Source organism: Poromitra crassiceps (assembly GCF_964638095.1).
Source record: "Poromitra crassiceps genome assembly, chromosome: 12".
NCBI lineage: Eukaryota > Metazoa > Chordata > Actinopteri > Beryciformes > Melamphaidae > Poromitra > Poromitra crassiceps.
In genome coordinates this window covers 7,762,573-7,779,705 of record NC_139632.1, presented here as the reverse complement: position 1 = coordinate 7,779,705, position 17,133 = coordinate 7,762,573, and the positions used below count along the sequence as shown (strand labels likewise).

General features: G+C 46.2%; 1 protein-coding gene and 1 pseudogene across 2 annotated transcripts in view; one reads left to right on the top strand and one right to left on the bottom strand.

The window, feature by feature from the left end:
- gtpbp3 (GTP binding protein 3, mitochondrial) overlaps positions 1-11,071 on the top strand; it is a 32,477-nt gene extending 21,406 nt beyond the window's left edge. The window contains exons 9-11 of the mRNA XM_083647933.1: positions 5,809-5,939; positions 6,987-7,161; positions 9,716-11,071. Coding sequence (XP_083504059.1) covers positions 5,809-5,939; positions 6,987-7,161; positions 9,716-9,947 — 538 coding nt within the window. The 3' untranslated portion in view covers positions 9,948-11,071. The remainder of the gene's footprint in view (positions 1-5,808; positions 5,940-6,986; positions 7,162-9,715) is intronic.
- A 3,157-nt stretch (positions 11,072-14,228) lies between these two features.
- On the bottom strand, positions 14,229-15,413 carry LOC310786677 (alpha-1,3/1,6-mannosyltransferase ALG2 pseudogene; annotated as a pseudogene). Its single transcript has one exon. The product of its transcript is annotated as an alpha-1,3/1,6-mannosyltransferase ALG2 pseudogene (transcript).
- Positions 15,414-17,133: the final 1,720 nt, after the last annotated feature.

Genomic DNA, 17,133 nt, shown 5'->3' with positions numbered 1-17,133 from the left:
CAGTATAGCACCAAAATTCATCATTAGCTCTCCAGCTGAGGATTGACACGTGCCATTCGGCGATATCTAGTCTCGCTCCCAGACAGTTTAGTTGAAGATATCCTCCTACCAATTGTCTGGAAACGTCTTATCAAAAATAGTTGTTGGAACGGTGCCGCTAACAAACCTACGCCCCCTTTGTCACGTCAGCGGAAATCTCCCCATTATCCCAATTCTCCTCCGTAGTGAAACAAACCGGAGATACAGAGAATCACTTTGTAACACAGAGAGAACTTATTAAAAAAAAATGAAAATGGACGTCCCGAAAGCTGGGAGAAAGTTCTCAGTCTCTCTAGTCTCTCTAGTTGAGCGAAGCGTATATAGAGACATGAGAACCGAGTCTAGGCGATACCTAATTCTGACCGATGTCGCGTCTTATCCCAAAATATGACCATTTTGATTCCTTGAATTTCACATTGAAAGTCATTGAAAATCCCGTGGATTTGATGCCCACAATGTGTGTGGGAACTCGAGTATGAGTATATAGGCTTTATGTCACATTTGGAAGCAATGAATCATCAGAAGTGCTCTGGAAGACCCCCCCCCCCAATTGAAACAGAAACACCTCCTTGAAACAATGGCTATATCATCTGTATATCCAGCGGTTCTGAAAAACTGATGCATGTGCAGTTCCTTTCTCTCTCTGCACATACAGCACACAGCACATGGCAGTTCCTCTCTCTCTCTCTGCACATACAGCACATGATGGCAGACCTCAACGGTTTGATTGTCTTTATGGGCGACGCATAACAAATTGGCCAAGACGAGGAAGGAAGGAAGAAATCATTCAGTGCCTCTTCCCCGTGCAGCAGGTTATATTTTGGAAACGTCTATGTAACATCCAGAGTTTACACAACTGCTGAGCCACAGTTATAAATACGAGGGATAAACACCCTCAGGAGGTTGCGTAACGAAGAGGTTGTAGAATGTACCATGAAGAGGTGCACTGACAGCTTTATAGTGCGATGTAGAGAACGAGCACATTGTAGCGTTCTCCGACAGCTGCTTCCACTGTTTACTTTACACCGAGGAAGAATGGCAACGGTGCCGTCGACGCCCGTCTTCCCTCCTCCATCATGCGGACAGGCGAGAGAGGGGCAGAAGAACGCACATGTTGCCATACAAACACTTCCCAATAGACCCAGGGGTTCCCAACCTTTTTTGGCTCGTGACCCTTACTTTGATGTCGTAAAGATCTAGGGACCCGCGACGTTCAAATTCCGGTACACCGTCGATAATGTCATCGGTGACATCATCGTCAGTGATGTCACATAGTATGCGTCTTTTTCCTCCCGCAGAATTCTGACTTTAATCTGATAATTCTGACTTTAATCTCAAAACTCTAACTTTTTTCTCAAAATTTGGACTTTAATCTCAAAACTCGTAACTTTTTCTCAAAATTATGACAGTAACTCGGAATTCTGCCTTTAATCTCAGAATTCTGCCTTTATTCTCAGAATCCTGATTTAAAGTTATAATCTCAAAGATTTTCATAAAAAAATATAAGTCACTCACAATGTTGATTGAGGCTATGGTTCATTGATGGAAGCCTTTGCAGTATATAGTGACATTATGTGACATTATGTAATGTCACATAATGTAACACTGTTTGGATGTCACCTGCAATTACCACTCATCGCCATAGGTGTCACCCAAGAGAACAAAGCTGAAATCTTGGAGATTATCACTTTAAACTCAGAACAAAAATAAATTAAACAAAAATAAAAAAAAATCAACAGTGACCCTAATCATCTTCGGTAGTATTAAATTGAGTCTGGTTTAAAAAAAAACTCTTTGGAAATTTCAGGCAACCCTATTTGAATTCCAGGCGACCCCACTTAGGGTCGCAACCCTAAGGTTGGGAACCACTGCAATAGACCTTCGTACGCAAAGATGGCCAGTGGCACAGCTTACCACCCCTGAGTTTGCCAGTAGGTAGCAAAGGGAAAACATGAGGGCATATGGGGAATGTTGATATTGATATTTTAGTGCCTGACAGACGATATTCTGTGTCGACATACGCTATCTTTATCATCTCTATAATTGGCAAAAATGAGAAATGTGCAGTTTCCCCATCAGGGTAAACAAATCTTTTAAAGAGCATTTAGACCACAGGACTCAAAAACCCCATTGAAACCAATACTAATGAAATTTGTTTAGGATTTAGGTAAGAACAGATCAGATTTCACTTTGTTGATCCCCTGGGGGAAATTCAGGTGCCCAAGCAGCAATTGGCAGAACAATGCAAAGGAAGTCAAGTACAGGACAGGTAATAAAAAAGGGGCCATAAAATAAACTCATATACCATAAACCTTTGTAAATGTATTGACCTGATGGATTAGGCCTCCACAACTATTTGGGTGTTGTCGAGTGAACAATTCTAAGTGATTCCACAGCGAAATACTAAATATCTTTATATGAACCCACCTCAACATCCAACATGCCTGCCTATGCACAAACAAACCCACACACATGCACACACACACACACACACACACACACACACACACACACACACACACACACACACACACACACACACACAGACACAGACACACACACACCACAAATCTGTCCTCCCAGTGACATCATCAGCGGGGCGGGCGGGGGAGAGCTGGTGTCTCTATAGGAAGGGCAGGCAGTTCTTGTTCCTTAGGGGACTTTCTGTCTAGGGAGCAGGTCAGAGGCTCGTGACCCGGCTCACGGCAGGAAGGACGTGGTAAGTATAAGCATCCGCTGCTTCTGCTGCTGCTGCTGCCGTCGGGTTGGGGGCGGGGGGGGGCAGCCCTGTATTTAAAGGGGAATACCAATTTAAAAAATCAATTAATTAAAAGAAAATGTATTCATACAGTTTGTGAATCCAAACGGTCCTTTGCCAAAGCCTGAGAGGAGGGAGCCAAGCCCTCTGATCTGTGCTGTCTTACCTGTGTACGTACAGCCTGGAGCTGCTGCAGTTAGACTACGTCTTTCAGAACATTGAGCTTCATGTTGTGCATTTTAGTTCTGCAGCAGAAAAGGTGCCCAAGTCAACAGAAGATCATGCTGGTTTCCTTCAGTGCCACCTTCGACAGCTTTTTGCGAATCATTCTTTATCCAGATGAACTTTTGCTTTAATAATGGGATTTGCGGGGACATCTTATCTCTTCTCTCTGGCCCCGGAAGAGCAGTCGTGAATAAGATCAAACTGTCTTAGGGCAAAAGATTTAACATTTAAATACGGACACTGTGTAGGGTTCCCCTTTAAGAGAAGCGAACTGGACGTGCACAGAGAGACACTCAGTCGCTGCTCGAGCACAATGGACCATCACTTTTACCAAGTGATATTATGTAAAACACTTGTGGGTTGATGATGCAAGCACTCAGACATTCAGCTGTCTCTAGTCTCTAGTTACGTAAGTCAGTAAGTACGCTCATTATATCACACCTAAGGGTCGTGCTTCGAAAACACCCTTAGGTGTGATATAATGACCATATATCACGGCCTGAAGTGAGCTATTGCTTTTATACAACGGTTACCAAGTATGGCGATATGAAAGGAATAAACAATTCCAATTTAAATGGCTGTTATTAATAAATCATACTCTTCCGCGTAATAAAATAGTCCCTCCTGGCTCCCTACACAACCAACGCAGTTGCTGAACGTAACGACGTCAGCTAGACAGGCTTGGTGACAAGCAGCTAACGTTAGCTAGCTAGCTAACTTTGACTAATGCTTGTGTTTAACGTTAGGTCCGAGGCTAGGTGGCTTTTTTTCTGGAGATAACGTGTCCGGTAGGCACGGCTCAATCCAGCCGTCCATAGATAAGCCACCCCGCAGGTCGAAGTTAACCTTAAAAGTTTCCATTTTGGCAGGCAGCTAGCGAACGTTGTTGTTGTTGTTTTTTATGTTTTTCTGATTTCACCCCCATTTTCTCCCCAATTGTACTTGGCCAAATTCTCCCTCTGCTGCCCCGGTCACTGCTCCACCCTCTGCCGATCTGGGGAGATCCGAGACTAGCACCATGCTTCCTCCGAGACATGCGCAGTAGCCAGCCGCTTCTTTTCACCCGACAGCGGGGAGCTTCACCGGTAGGACGTAGCAACGTGGGAGGATCACGCTATTCCCACCAGTTCCCTTCCGCACCGAACAGGCGACCCCGACCAACCAGAGGAGGCGCTAGTGCAGCGACCAGGACAAATACCCTCAATCTGGCTTCCCTCCCGCAGTCACCAGCCAATCGTGCCTGTATGGATGCCCGACGAAGCCGGAGGTAACACGAGGAAGCGAACCTGCACCCCTCGCATTGGTAGGCAGGGAAACTACCGATACACTACCCGGACGCCCGCTAGTGAACGTTGTTATCGCCGGCTAGCTAGTCACTAGCAGGAGATGACGATAAACACTACCGCAAGGCAGAGTGCGAGTATTACGGTGACGCGGGTTGGCTTAGGTGCTCCCTTTTGCGAGGCTAGCTAGCTACCATTAGGCGGAGTGTTTCGGGGATGCGGCACCAGCTGTGGTATACGCTAAATATACCACGGCTGTGAACCAATCAGATTGCTTGATTTGAGAGAGCCGTTTTATAAACTAAAATATACATTAGTCTTGCTGTTGTAATCTTATTTGTGTTTTGAGATGAAAAGGTGAAGCTTTCAGGATGCAACCTGTGCTTTGTTTTGTGCAGGGTGGAGCAGGCTGACCTGACTCTGGTGGTGGTGGTGTGTTTTGTGCAGGGTGGAGCAGGCGGACCTGACTCTGGTGGTGGTGTGTTTTGTGCAGGGTGGAGCAGGCAGGGTGGAGCAGGCTGTCCTGACTCTGGTGGTGGTGTGTTTTGTGCAGGGTGGAGCAGGCTGTCCTGACTCTGGTGGTGGTGTGTTTTGTGCAGGGTGGAGCAGGCAGGGTGGAGCAGGCGGACCTGACTCTGGTGGTGGTGTATTTTGTGCAGGGTGGAGCAGGCTGACCTGACTCTGGTGGTGGTGTGTTTTGTGCAGGGTGGAGGAGGCTGATCTGACTCTGGTGGTGGTGTGTTTTGTGCAGGGTGGAGCAGGCTGACCTGACTCTGGTGGTGGTGGTGTGTTTTGTGTAGGGTGGAGGAGGCTGATCTGACTCTGGTGGTGGTGGTGTGTTTTGTGCAGGGTGGAGCAGGCAGGGTGGAGCAGGCGGACCTGACTCTGGTGGTGGTGGTGTGTTTTGTGCAGGGTGGAGCAGGCTGACCTGACTCTGGTGGTGGTGGTGTGTTTTGTGCAGGGTGGAGCAAGCTGACCTGACTCTGGTGGTGGTGGTGTGTTTTGTGTAGGGTGGAGCAGGCTGTCCTGACTCTGGTGGTGGTGGTGTGTTTTGTGTAGGGTGGAGGAGGCTGATCTGACTCTGGTGGTGGTGGTGTGTTTTGTGCAGGGTGGAGCAGGCTATCCTGACTCTGGTGGTGGTGGTGTGTTTTGTGCAGGGTGGAGCAGGCTGTCCTGACTATGGTGGTGGTGCTGTGTTTTGTGCAGGGTGGAGCAGGCTGACCTGACTCTGGTGGTGGTGCTGTGTTTTGTGCAGGGTGGAGCAGGCTGACCTGACTCTGGTGGTGGTGGTGTGTTTTGTGCAGGGTGGAGCAGGCTGTCCTGACTATGGTGGTGGTGCTGTGTTTTGTGCAGGGTGGAGCAGGCTGTCCTGACTATGGTGGTGGTGCTGTGTTTTGTGCAGGGTGGAGCAGGCTGTCCTGACTATGGTGGTGGTGCTGTGTTTTGTGCAGGGTGGAGCAGGCTGACCTGACTCTGGTGGTGGTGGTGGTGTGTTTTGTGCAGGGTGGAGCAGGCGGACCTGACTCTGGTGGTGGTGGACTGTGCTGAGCTCCCCCCTGACGCCCGGCAGGCTCCAGCCTTCCTGCAGGGACACCTCAGCAGCATCCTGCCCACCCTGCAGCACCCACAGAGAGGTACTGTATTTAGGTCTCCTTCTCATCTTGATTTGACATTTGCCTAGTTGTGCCAAATCTTTAACTACAATTATTCACTTTTTTTTTTTTTTTTTTACATTTTCATAATATAATTTGAGTCTTTTTCCACCAGTCACTTGCTCGTAGCTTAGTCCTCCACCGTTCAAGTTCAAAATGCAAGGGGTGATGGCTTCGTGACCACATCTGACTGTATACAGTACAGAGACCAAATCATCAAATCATGTATTAACCATAAAAGGACCACGCAGAAATCAGAAACTAAAATGAGGGGTTGTTTGCAATAGGCTAATTCAAGAATAATTGATTCAAAAATGAACTAACGTATCACTCAACAATGGAGAAATGCATTCTCCTACATAATAATTTAAAGAATCACCACAAGGATCGTAATGTTTTGCTAATGATTTGGCGGCCCACTTGCAATACCTTTGTGGCCCATAGGTTGGGAGTGGATATAGATCAGTGATTCTCAAACTTCTTTTGGCTTCAGTGCTCCTTTTCCCTGATTTCTGAATCCAAGTACCCCCTTTACCTGACTACTTTTTGCTTAGAAAACTGCAAGAGAAAACTATATAGCATGATGCAACGAATGAATGATAACTGTAACAATAACCAACCTTTGAAGACTATAACATTACAAAATAACAAATTGAGTGAAAGAGTTGCAATTAGTGCCTCCTGAGGAGATTTATTTGAATGTTTTATTCATGATTACATTTTTCAATTTTCTCCTTTCTCTCAAGTACCCCCTGTTGTAGCTCCACGTTCCCCTAGGGGTACACGTACCCCAGTTTGCGAAGCACTGGTATAGCTGATGGGCTGGGGAATTGGTTTTGAAAGCCAGAAAGCCCGGTGTCAGATGAAGTCATCGTTAAGTCACTGGTATTGATCAGCAAACCTTCTCCTCCACCTGCCCCAGATAACATTGTTATTTTGTACTATGATGACAGTAAAAAGCTTACATCATCCCTAATCAAGTCGAATCTATCATTTCTGGACAAATTTCCACGAGTTTCTCATTTTCAGAGCGGTGTCTGGTGGTGCTGAATAAGACAGACCTGGTGCCTGAGGAGCGGAGGCAGAGTGTGGAGCTGGAGCTCAGATGCTCCTCCGCTCTCCCTCCGGTCTTTCTCATCTCGTGTCAGACTAACGCAGGACTGCAGGACTTCCTCACGGCGCTGCACGGCACTGTCAAGGCTCTGTGAGTTACTTTACCATTCGTCAGTGCACGATGATGGGCTGCACCATCAGTGGTGTCGTGGTGCCTGGAGAAGTGGGTATACTCTTCATTTGTGCCCTTTATTTAAGCCGCCCCGGCGTCCAGCAAAGTCAAGTCAAGTTTATTTGTATAGGACATTTCATACACAGAGGCAATTCAAAGTGCTTCACATAAAATGGTTGACAGGAAAATAAAATAATAGAAGAAGAGAATAACATGGACATTTAAAAGCATCACCACAACAAAACTTAATTTTTTTTTAAAAGGGTATAAAAAGTGCATTAAGCAACAGGCGCAGCAGTTGCAAAAAGAGCTAAAAACTTATAGAGGAATAGACTATATAAGAAACATGACTAGACACACATATGATAGTGATTGAGAAATACCTGTCAGCAGTTAAAAGCGACGGTAAACATAAAAGTCTTTAGTCTATTTTTAAAAATAAGTAAGGTTGGGGCAGATCTGAGATTTTCAGGCAATTTGTTCCAGCTAGCAGAAGCATAGTGGGTAAATGTGGCCTTCCCATGATTTGATTTGATCCTAGGGACAGTTAATAAGCTGGACCCTGCTGACCTAAGAGTTCTAGACGGTTCGTAGCGTGGGAGCAATTCAGCTATGTATTTAGGGCCTAGGCCATTAAGTGATTTATAGACTAATAACAGTATTTTAAAATCTATTCTATGACACACTGGCAACCAGTGTAAGGACTTAAGAACTGGAGTGATATGATCAGCTTTCTTAGTCTTCGTTAGAACTCTAGCAGCAGCATTCTGAATGAGCTGAAGTTGCCTAAGTTCTTTTTTGGAGAGACCAGAGAAAAGGCTATTGCAGTAGTCTAACCTACTGTAGATGAAGGCGTGAATTAGTTTTTCTAGATCCTGTCTGGACATGTAGCCCCTAATTCTTGCTATATTTTTAAGATGATAAAAAGCTGATTTTCTGATTGACTTAATGTGGAATCAATAATAACGCCAAGATTTTTGACTTGATCCTTAGGCTTCAGGGATCGAGACTCAAGGCATGCAGTGATTTTAAGCCTTTGTTCTTTGGGACCAAAGACGATCACCTCTGTTTTGTCTTTGTTTAGCTGTAGGAAATTCTGGCACATCCAGTTATTTATTTGATCAATGCACTGACACAATGATTCTATGGGAGCATAGTCAACTGAGGAAAGAGTTATATACAACTGAGGATAAATAAAACAATAAAACAAAGGATAAATGTCCCTGTTATAAACAGGGACATGTAAGGCTTCTCTTGCATAATAGTTCACCCAAAAATGGCTCAGCAGTATTTGCACATTGTCACTTCACTTCTACTGCTTGACTTCAGGAAGTAAGTGGCCGAACACAACATACGGCAAAGCCGTGCCGAACTGAAGCTTGAAGCAGACTCAAGCTGATCTGGCGCCAAAGCGGTCGCACCGGAAACAGTCTCTTTTCCTCAGCGGCCGGCTCCGAGCTGCTGCTCTGGCCCCTCCCACCCCTCACAGGCCCCTCCCACCCCTCACAGGCCCCTCCCACCCCCTCACAAATTGCATTGACTGCCTGCCTGGCAGCTCGAGATCAGCGCGTGGCACGCTTGGAAAATAGAACAAACTATCGGATCAGCGCGGCATTGGCGTGGCGTCAGCGTGGCGTGCGGCCCGTGTGAACGGACTCGCCTGTTGACAAGGACGCTGAATTGAAACTGCGTGGCTTTGGCGTCTGGTGTGAACGTGCACTTAGGATCATGACCCTAACCTGGAGGGGTGTTGCTCATTTTCAGATAACCACATGGCTCTGACATCGCTCCTTATCACACAGGTGCCAGTTAGGAGATGGGCGTCGCTTTTATGGCATCAACAACATCTTTGAGCAAAATGTGATTATTTTGTCCACATTGAGTCACCTGAACTCTGCTGGTCTGTCTCCTCTACTCTGTGACTCCTGCCTCCATGTGGCTCTGTTAACCAGATCAGCACATGTAGAAGTCACACGACTGATGGCTGTCTATAGGAGACTTTTTAATGGACTATATTCAGTATTAACCCAAAGATAGTATATGATAGGCTGCGCCACTCCATTTAGCTAAAGCTAATACATTTAAAAAAGTGAATTCCCACACACACTTATCACCTCTGCATTGATTTACTAAAAAGAGTCAGTGTTTTGGTTACAAGCTTTCTCAAGACATATCAATCATAAAGTGACATGAATACAAGCCATAATTGCATAATAGTCCACAGCCGTGTTGGAGGCGTGTCCATGATTCCACAGAACTTCCCAAAAGCATAAAAAAAAGTAAAATCCCCTTTGTCCCATTGTCAGAAAAGACTCTTGGCAAATCCATTGCTTTTCCTCGTCTGAAACAAACAAGTCTGCAAAAACAATACAATCCGTGACATCACAACACGTACAGTACGTCAATGCGCTATTTCACTTCACGCACATGTCATGCTGTCATATCCGCATCATTTTTCATTTGTCTTCTTACATGTCTATCCTGCCCGAATGTGTTTTATTGCTGCGGTATCAATTTGTGGCGTCCTCCCTAGGTGTGGCGACCCGCTGTCCGGTGCCCCCAGCCTGACCCAGGCGCGCCACAGGGCTCACCTACAGCAGTGCGTCGCGGCCCTGGCTCAGTACCAGCGGTACCGGGACAGCGACCTGGCTCTGGCGGCCGAGGGGGTCCGGTTGGCCCTCACCAGCCTAGGCAGGATCACCGGACGGGTCGGAGCGGAGGAGATCCTGGATATCATTTTCAAAGAATTCTGTATTGGGAAATAGTCCAGATGAATAACAGTGAAAACATGAAGATATGCATTGAATAATAAGCCAGGTCAGAGAGGAAGTTCTGTGGAAAATGTGTGGTTCTAGTTTGGTCCCAGAGTATCCATTAAATACGTGGAAAAGGGTTCTATGCTGGGCATGGGGCCACGCGTTGGGGCATAGCAGAGTGAAACGAAAACAACTGTCTTGTGTTTGGCCGAAGAGCGAGTGGCTCCCATGGCTCAGGCATGTTTGATGATGCTTTTGAAACAGATTCAAAATACCTCTGAATGATGACAGGTGCCTCAGAGGCCCCATATACACTGGACAAGTGTTTGGAAAGTCTTGAGTTGTAGCTCAGATAGTTTGTCGCCAAAAAACACTTTGATATGTGAATATTGGCCTCTTGGGTCACAACATAAAAGTCAACGGAAAAAGGACAAGCAGCTGTGGATCACAGTCCAAGGTTATCATCTCACGGTTTATATTTTCACTTGCAGGATGATTAAGAATTTGTATTTGAAGAGCCGATATCATTTCTACTCTAGAACATTGTGTGTGTGTGTGTGTGTGTGTGTGTGTGTGTCTTGTGTACAGATCTTATCCATAGTTATTTATTCTTATTCTTAATTTTCTTTTTATTACTTAATATATCATGGCAATGTTGATGCTCTTTGATGGAGCACTGTTACACCATTTTGTGTATTTGTCATACTTATTTTTTACAGCATGAATTTCACAAACAAACAAACAAACATGGTCACTAGAGTCAAATTTTTCCGTGTGCTTATATGATTCCACATAAAGTAATACCACCGTTTTCAATACCTTCACATTATATGTTCATGTGTGAAAACATGATTTAATTTTCACAGTGTACCTAAAGTAGCCTACTATATATATACTATATATATGTACATCACATATAATACCCTCACTGTGAGACACATTATTATATGTGGATGGGCCCTAATGCTATGTGTTTCACATGTGAGGGTGTTATGATGATGTACACCACCAGGGGTGTCCAAACCTTTTTGAATGGGGGCCAGATTAGATCATGTGAAAATGCCGGGGGGGCCATGGGTGCTTCTCACATCATATGGGTTATGAATCAAATAAAATAAAAAATCACATACAAATATACTCTAAAGATTTTGTTTACCATCTGAAAACATTAGTTCTGCCTGTGCTGTTCCTACTTGGTGCTTGTACAAACTGCATGATAGTGCTGTCATCGTTAGGTGAAGGGAAAAAATGCAAATTGAAACTTGCTTGATTAACCAATAGTCTGTGGAGGGCCACATATAGGAGAGACAAGACGAGGGCCACTTAAAATCAGTCCGTGGGCCGCAATTGGCCCCAGGGAGGGCCGGACTTTGGACATGCCTGATGTACACGTATGCATGTGTTTTTCCACAAGAGGATATGAGTTTGTGCAGATTAAATGAGTACACTACTTTGGTTGCCACACAGGTTTAGTCAGCAGTTGATCCAGCTGTCGTCAAGCTCCCATCATATGAATGAAGTGATGTTCAGGCTCTTTTTGGGTCCATTGTAAGTCCAGCTCCCACTGGAGAGAGTCACTGTGACCCAGCGCTCTGCTGTAGAGTCACTGTGACCCAGCGCTCTGCTGTGTGGGAAAGACGCAGTTTTTGAGGCGATGCTGTCTATGCCCTTTGTTCCCCTGTCAATCTGGCCTTGATCAAATATTTATGTTTCCTTGTTGAACTCCTCACCCGTCTTCCCCACTTGGCTGCTCCTCTCCCAGGCTCTGACGGCATTGGTCCCGCTGTACACCAGCGCAACTGCCAGTCTCTTTCTGTCTTAGGTCTCAGTGTCAGTCTATCTTTCCCTCTGTCTCGATGTCAGTCTGTCTTTCCCTCTGTCTCTCTGTCTCAGTGTCAGTCTGTCTTTCCCTCTGTCTCAGTGTCAGTCTGTCTTTCCCTCTGTCTCTGTCTCAGTGTCAGTCTATCTTTGCCTCAGTCTCGATGTCAGTCCGTCTTTCCCTCTGTCTCAGTGTCAGTCTGTCTTTCCCTCTGTCTCGATGTCAGTCCGTCTTTCCCTCTGTCTCAGTGTCAGTCTATCTTTCCCTCTGTCTTGATGTCAGTCTGTCTTTCCCTCTGTCTCAGTGTCAGTCTATCTTTGCCTCAGTCTGTCTTTCCCTCTGTTGTGTCTCTTGTCTCAGTGTCAGTCTGTCTTTCCCTCTGTCTCAGTGTCAGTCTGTCTTTCCCTCTGTCTCAGTGTCAGAGGCTCCAGCTGACTGACCTTTCCTCCTTCCTTGCTGCTCGGTCAGTCTTTTCTCCCTCTTTCATCTCCTCTCTGATTAATGGCAGCAGACAGGAGAGGCTCAGGCTAAAAGTAGAAGCCGTTTGCTGCCGTACAAATCAATGACAGTCAAATTTACAGCCTGATTCATCTTTGAAGTAGCGTTTGGTTGGGCATCCTCTTTCGGATCACAGTGTGTTTACAACGACAGGGGAAATGTGTTGTAGTCCAGGTCTAAATCAGTCCCGTAGTGGAGAGCTGATGAGAGGAATAAAGATGAATGGAGCAAACGAGCTCTTGAGGTCTTTTTCAGTCAGTGATCATTGATCAGATCTTTTCAGTCAGTGATCATTGATCAGATTGTTGATTTTTGTTTTCCACACAGTTCATGGCTTGGCGCCAGATCACTACTTTCCTCGGTAGTGATGACAATGGTTGGTTTGATGGTGACAAATCCTCTATTGTACATTTGATGACTTTTCTCATGAAAGACACTTTAGACTACAAATAACATATGGGATTTTTCTCACGAGTCTCTGCATTTTCCATGTAATTCTGTGACATGACTCAAATAGCTTTGGTGCGGTGTGTCACGGTTTGGTCCATGCCTGACTGATGAGTGGTACTTTTAGCCTGGTAACTCAGGCAGTCTTCCTGTGGTTTTGATTTATAGCTGTCCCATGCAGGGTCGTGTGTGTGTGTGTGTGTGTGTTAACAGGATTTCCTGAGAACAAGGGGCAGCAGACTCACTCACCTGCAGCTCTGACATTCACTAATGACTAATGGAGGAGCCTTTGTTTAAAGTCTGGTAATTTATCTAATGTATTTTCTTATGAAATACAGACAAAGAGGGCTTCAAACGCATTTCCTGTCACAATGACGATGTAGCTTCACTTTCATTATTATAGGTACAGTATGGTAACTCTTGTGAAAACCAAGAGTTTGACCACAACCAGGCTGAGCTCCAAGCTACAGTACATGTATAGTAAGAGAAATAAGAAATACATTATTAATGAAAGCTTTTTAAGGAAATTTACAGGTTTTACCATTCATTGCTGTATAGACTTTATGACAACTTAGATTCTGTCCTTTAAACACAGGAGATGGATAATGTAGTTTTGTTTTTTTATTGTGATTCAGTATTTTTTAAGTGTGCGGCCTCGCCCGCCTGCAGCTATACGCATGAAAACATTGTGACATCATCAGTGAAATCACAACTGCTCGAGTGACCATCGCTGATGACATCATCGAGTGCCTTGACCACAGCTCGGCTGCGGCGTGGCCTCGCCTGATCTATTGGTATGCGCCCAATGGTATGGGCACAATTGCATCACTGATGACATCACTCACTGATGACATCACAAATGCTTGAGTGACCAGCACTGATCACATCATGGAGTGCTCGAGTGACATCACGCAGCACTCAATTGCTCAACTTCGCATGTCATAAACATTGTGACATCATCAGTGGCATCACAATTGCTGATGACATCATCCAATGTGGGACAAAAATTGAAACAAACAGCCCACTTTCTCCCTTTTATAGATACTAGGAATCTCGCGCGCTCGATTCCTAGGCTCGGGCGCTTCGTGGCCTCGCCCGTCCTGCAGCTCGCTAAGCTGCCCCTGCAGCTCACATTTGCAGCTCGGCCGCTGCGCAGCCTTGCCCGCAACTCGGCTGCTGTGTGGCCAATGAGACCAGCATCACTGATGATGTCAGATTTATGACATCACTGAAGATGTCACAGTGGGATCAGGGATGTATGACATCACTGATGATGTCACAGTGGGATTTATGACATCACGGATGATGTCACAGTGGGATTTATGACATCACTGATGATGTCACAGTGGGATTTATGATGGAAATGGAAATTAAATTAATTAAACAAATTTTTGCCCCTGGATCACGATTTTTAGGGGCATCCTGAGGGGCACTCTTGGGGGCATTTTTGTCCTTGACCTTGGCTAAATTCCTACACTGATTTGGACCTATACTGACTGTCTCCTGCCTCGGCCCCAGCCTCCGTTTCACTGGATCAGCCTCAGGATGTACCCGTGCAGCTGGTCTGAGAATGCCTGGAAGGAGAACTTCTCTTGTACCCTCCTCCTCCCAGCTTGTCCCATGTCCCTACGGAGTTGGGGCTCCCTGAGGAGCCTCTCCATGGCCTCAGAGAAGGCCTCGGCGGTGGGCTCACACAGGAACCCCGTCTCTCCGTCCACCACGCTCTCCAGCGGACCCCCGGAGTTCACGGCGATAACGGGGCAGCAACAGTACATGGCCTCTACGGGAACGATCCCGAAATGTTCTCTGCTGGGGGTGTAGAGCACCGCCACGCTCTTTCGCAGCAGCGCCACTTTCTCTGCATCCGACGGGGACTGCACGAACTCGACACAGTCCTCCAGGTGCAGCCATGCTGCTAGCTCATTCAGTTCAGTATAGTGTTGAACATTCTCGGCCACTTGCTCGTCGTAGCCCCCCGCCACCACCAGGGAAACGTCCACTGTGTGGCCGCGCAGTGCGGCCAGGGCCTGCAGGGCCAGGCCCAGGTTCTTCTTGCGCTCGAAGCGGTTCAGAGAGAGGAAGAAGGTTCGCTCAGGTAACAGCTGCACCTCACTGGAGGGCCGGTCAAAGGTAACGGTGTTCAGGGAGGGATAGAGGACATCTGTTTGGACTCCTTCTAGACTGTGAAATGTGTCCCTGAAGACCGCTGCAGTGAACTGGCTATTCACCAAAATCATATCAGCCATGCCAATGGTGCGCTCCTCCAGCCAGTCGATGGGAGCGCGGTAAAGCTTCTTCAGGGCTGACTTCCTCTGGGTCAGCAGCTGGTCTGGGAAGTGACAGTAGAACAGAACCTTCTTCCTGTGACGGGACAGTCTCAACACCGGCATACACACCGACACCTGATCACAGAAGATCACATCATACTCCAGCCCGCTGAAGAAGACCAGGTACAGAGTCAAATAGATCATCCTCAGGTAGGCACACGGGGCATGCAGGTAGCCACACACACTGGTGGGCAGCCAGTCACCTACACACACCACAGGCAGGTGTGGGTCCAGGGTCTCAGAGAAGCAGTGTGTGGGGTCATGGTGGGCTGTCCAGATCTGCACGCTACATCCCCGAGACTTCAGAGCCACAGCAGCATCGACCACCAGCCGCTCCGCTCCACCGATACCCAGGTCTGGATGGAGGAACACCACCCGCACCATCCTTGTATATCTCGACACAGTCCTACTTAAAAGCCTCTGCACGGAAGGATTTGATGTAGCCTGGGTAATCACTGATAATAATAATAATGATTGGATTTATATAGCGCTTTTCTAGACACCCAAAGCGCTTCACAGAAATCATTATTCATTCACACCATTCGTACCAGTGGTGGTAAGCTACGGGTGATGTAGCCACAGCTGCCCTGGGGAAGACTGACGGAAGCGTGGCAGCCATTTCGCGCCTACGGCCCCTCCGACCACCACCAACATTCACTGGTGATGTTGATGATGTCACAATGTCTATGATGATGTCATAGACTGAATTGTGACATCATCAGTGATGTCATAGATCACTGATGATGTCATAGACATTGTGATTATCACAATCCACCATCCATCAAATTGCTGATGTCATACCCACTGACGATGACATGCCCCACAATCGTCGAGTGGTGGCCAGAGGAATGACTTCTTTGTCATCATCGTCGAGTGGTGGCCAGTGGTTACTGATGATGTCATACCCACTGCTGATGTGTTACTGCTTTCGGGTCTCGAATGTGTTCATCTAACATACGGAAATATCATTAATATAATTTTGTTTTGTTTGTAGTCTAGGGGTACATTATTTAACATAGAAGCTCTGCTAGCTTCAACACATCACTCACTATCTTATATCACAGAATGTCTGTCTGTCTGTACATCTGTCTGAGGACATTTATCACCCCAGCCATTGCTCTGATCTATATGAAGTTATAATACCATTTATAACTAAAGTTCGGGGAACAAGGCCAGGCCACAATCAACTACTCATTCAATCATTCAAGCCCTCACTCACTCCACCTGGATTCAATCATTCGCTCCACCTACTTATACGCCCCAAACCAAGATCCTTTCTGGCTCTCGTCTCAGTCCAAACTCATCTCTCCCACCCAACCCCTTCATCTTCCATCTCAGCTTAGGAACCACTGGGGACAAGATGGAGCCATGAAGACATCCATCGCCGAGGCAGTTCCCCCACCCAGAGTCTCAATCCCTGCTTCCTTGAGACAATTACTCATACATCCTTTCCATCATCCCTTCCCCTCGACTCCATCATCCCCGAGGCTCGACCCCTCCTAATAAACGATGAGTCTATTGTGGCCTGGTCATAGTTAGTGAACAAATCATTGAACAACGTGGATTTTGGACTGTTTGAACTGTCATGTGAGCTTAGCACTAACAATCAGCATCACCGTTTGTGTTGCAAAGAAGAGTGACTTAACATATCGATTAGCTGTGGCAGTCTGCTTTGGCACACCATGTCTGGTATGGACCCCCCTCACTGTTGCTGCTCTGTCGCACCCCGGTCCAACCCCTCTGGTACGACCACTCAAATGTTACACAATGTTACACTCTAAAAAACCCAGGTTTGCTGCTATGCATTTCTTTGTTGGTGCTTGTAAAAAAGAGAGAGCATTTGATTTCACAGTCACTGTATGTGTAAAATTTCCCATTAAAAAATCAAAAAAATATATTTTTTATTTGGCTTCCAGTCACAACACAACGCACATCATTAAAAGGTCCTGCTTCTAGTTGCATTTCTGCCACATTTCTCACATTCTTTAGTCTAAAATCTAAATCTTCTTACAGCTGAGAGGACTGAAGTGATATATTTAGGATCTCTATACAGAAACGTGTGATGACGTGTTTATGACTTGGGGGGGATATTTGTATGAATTTG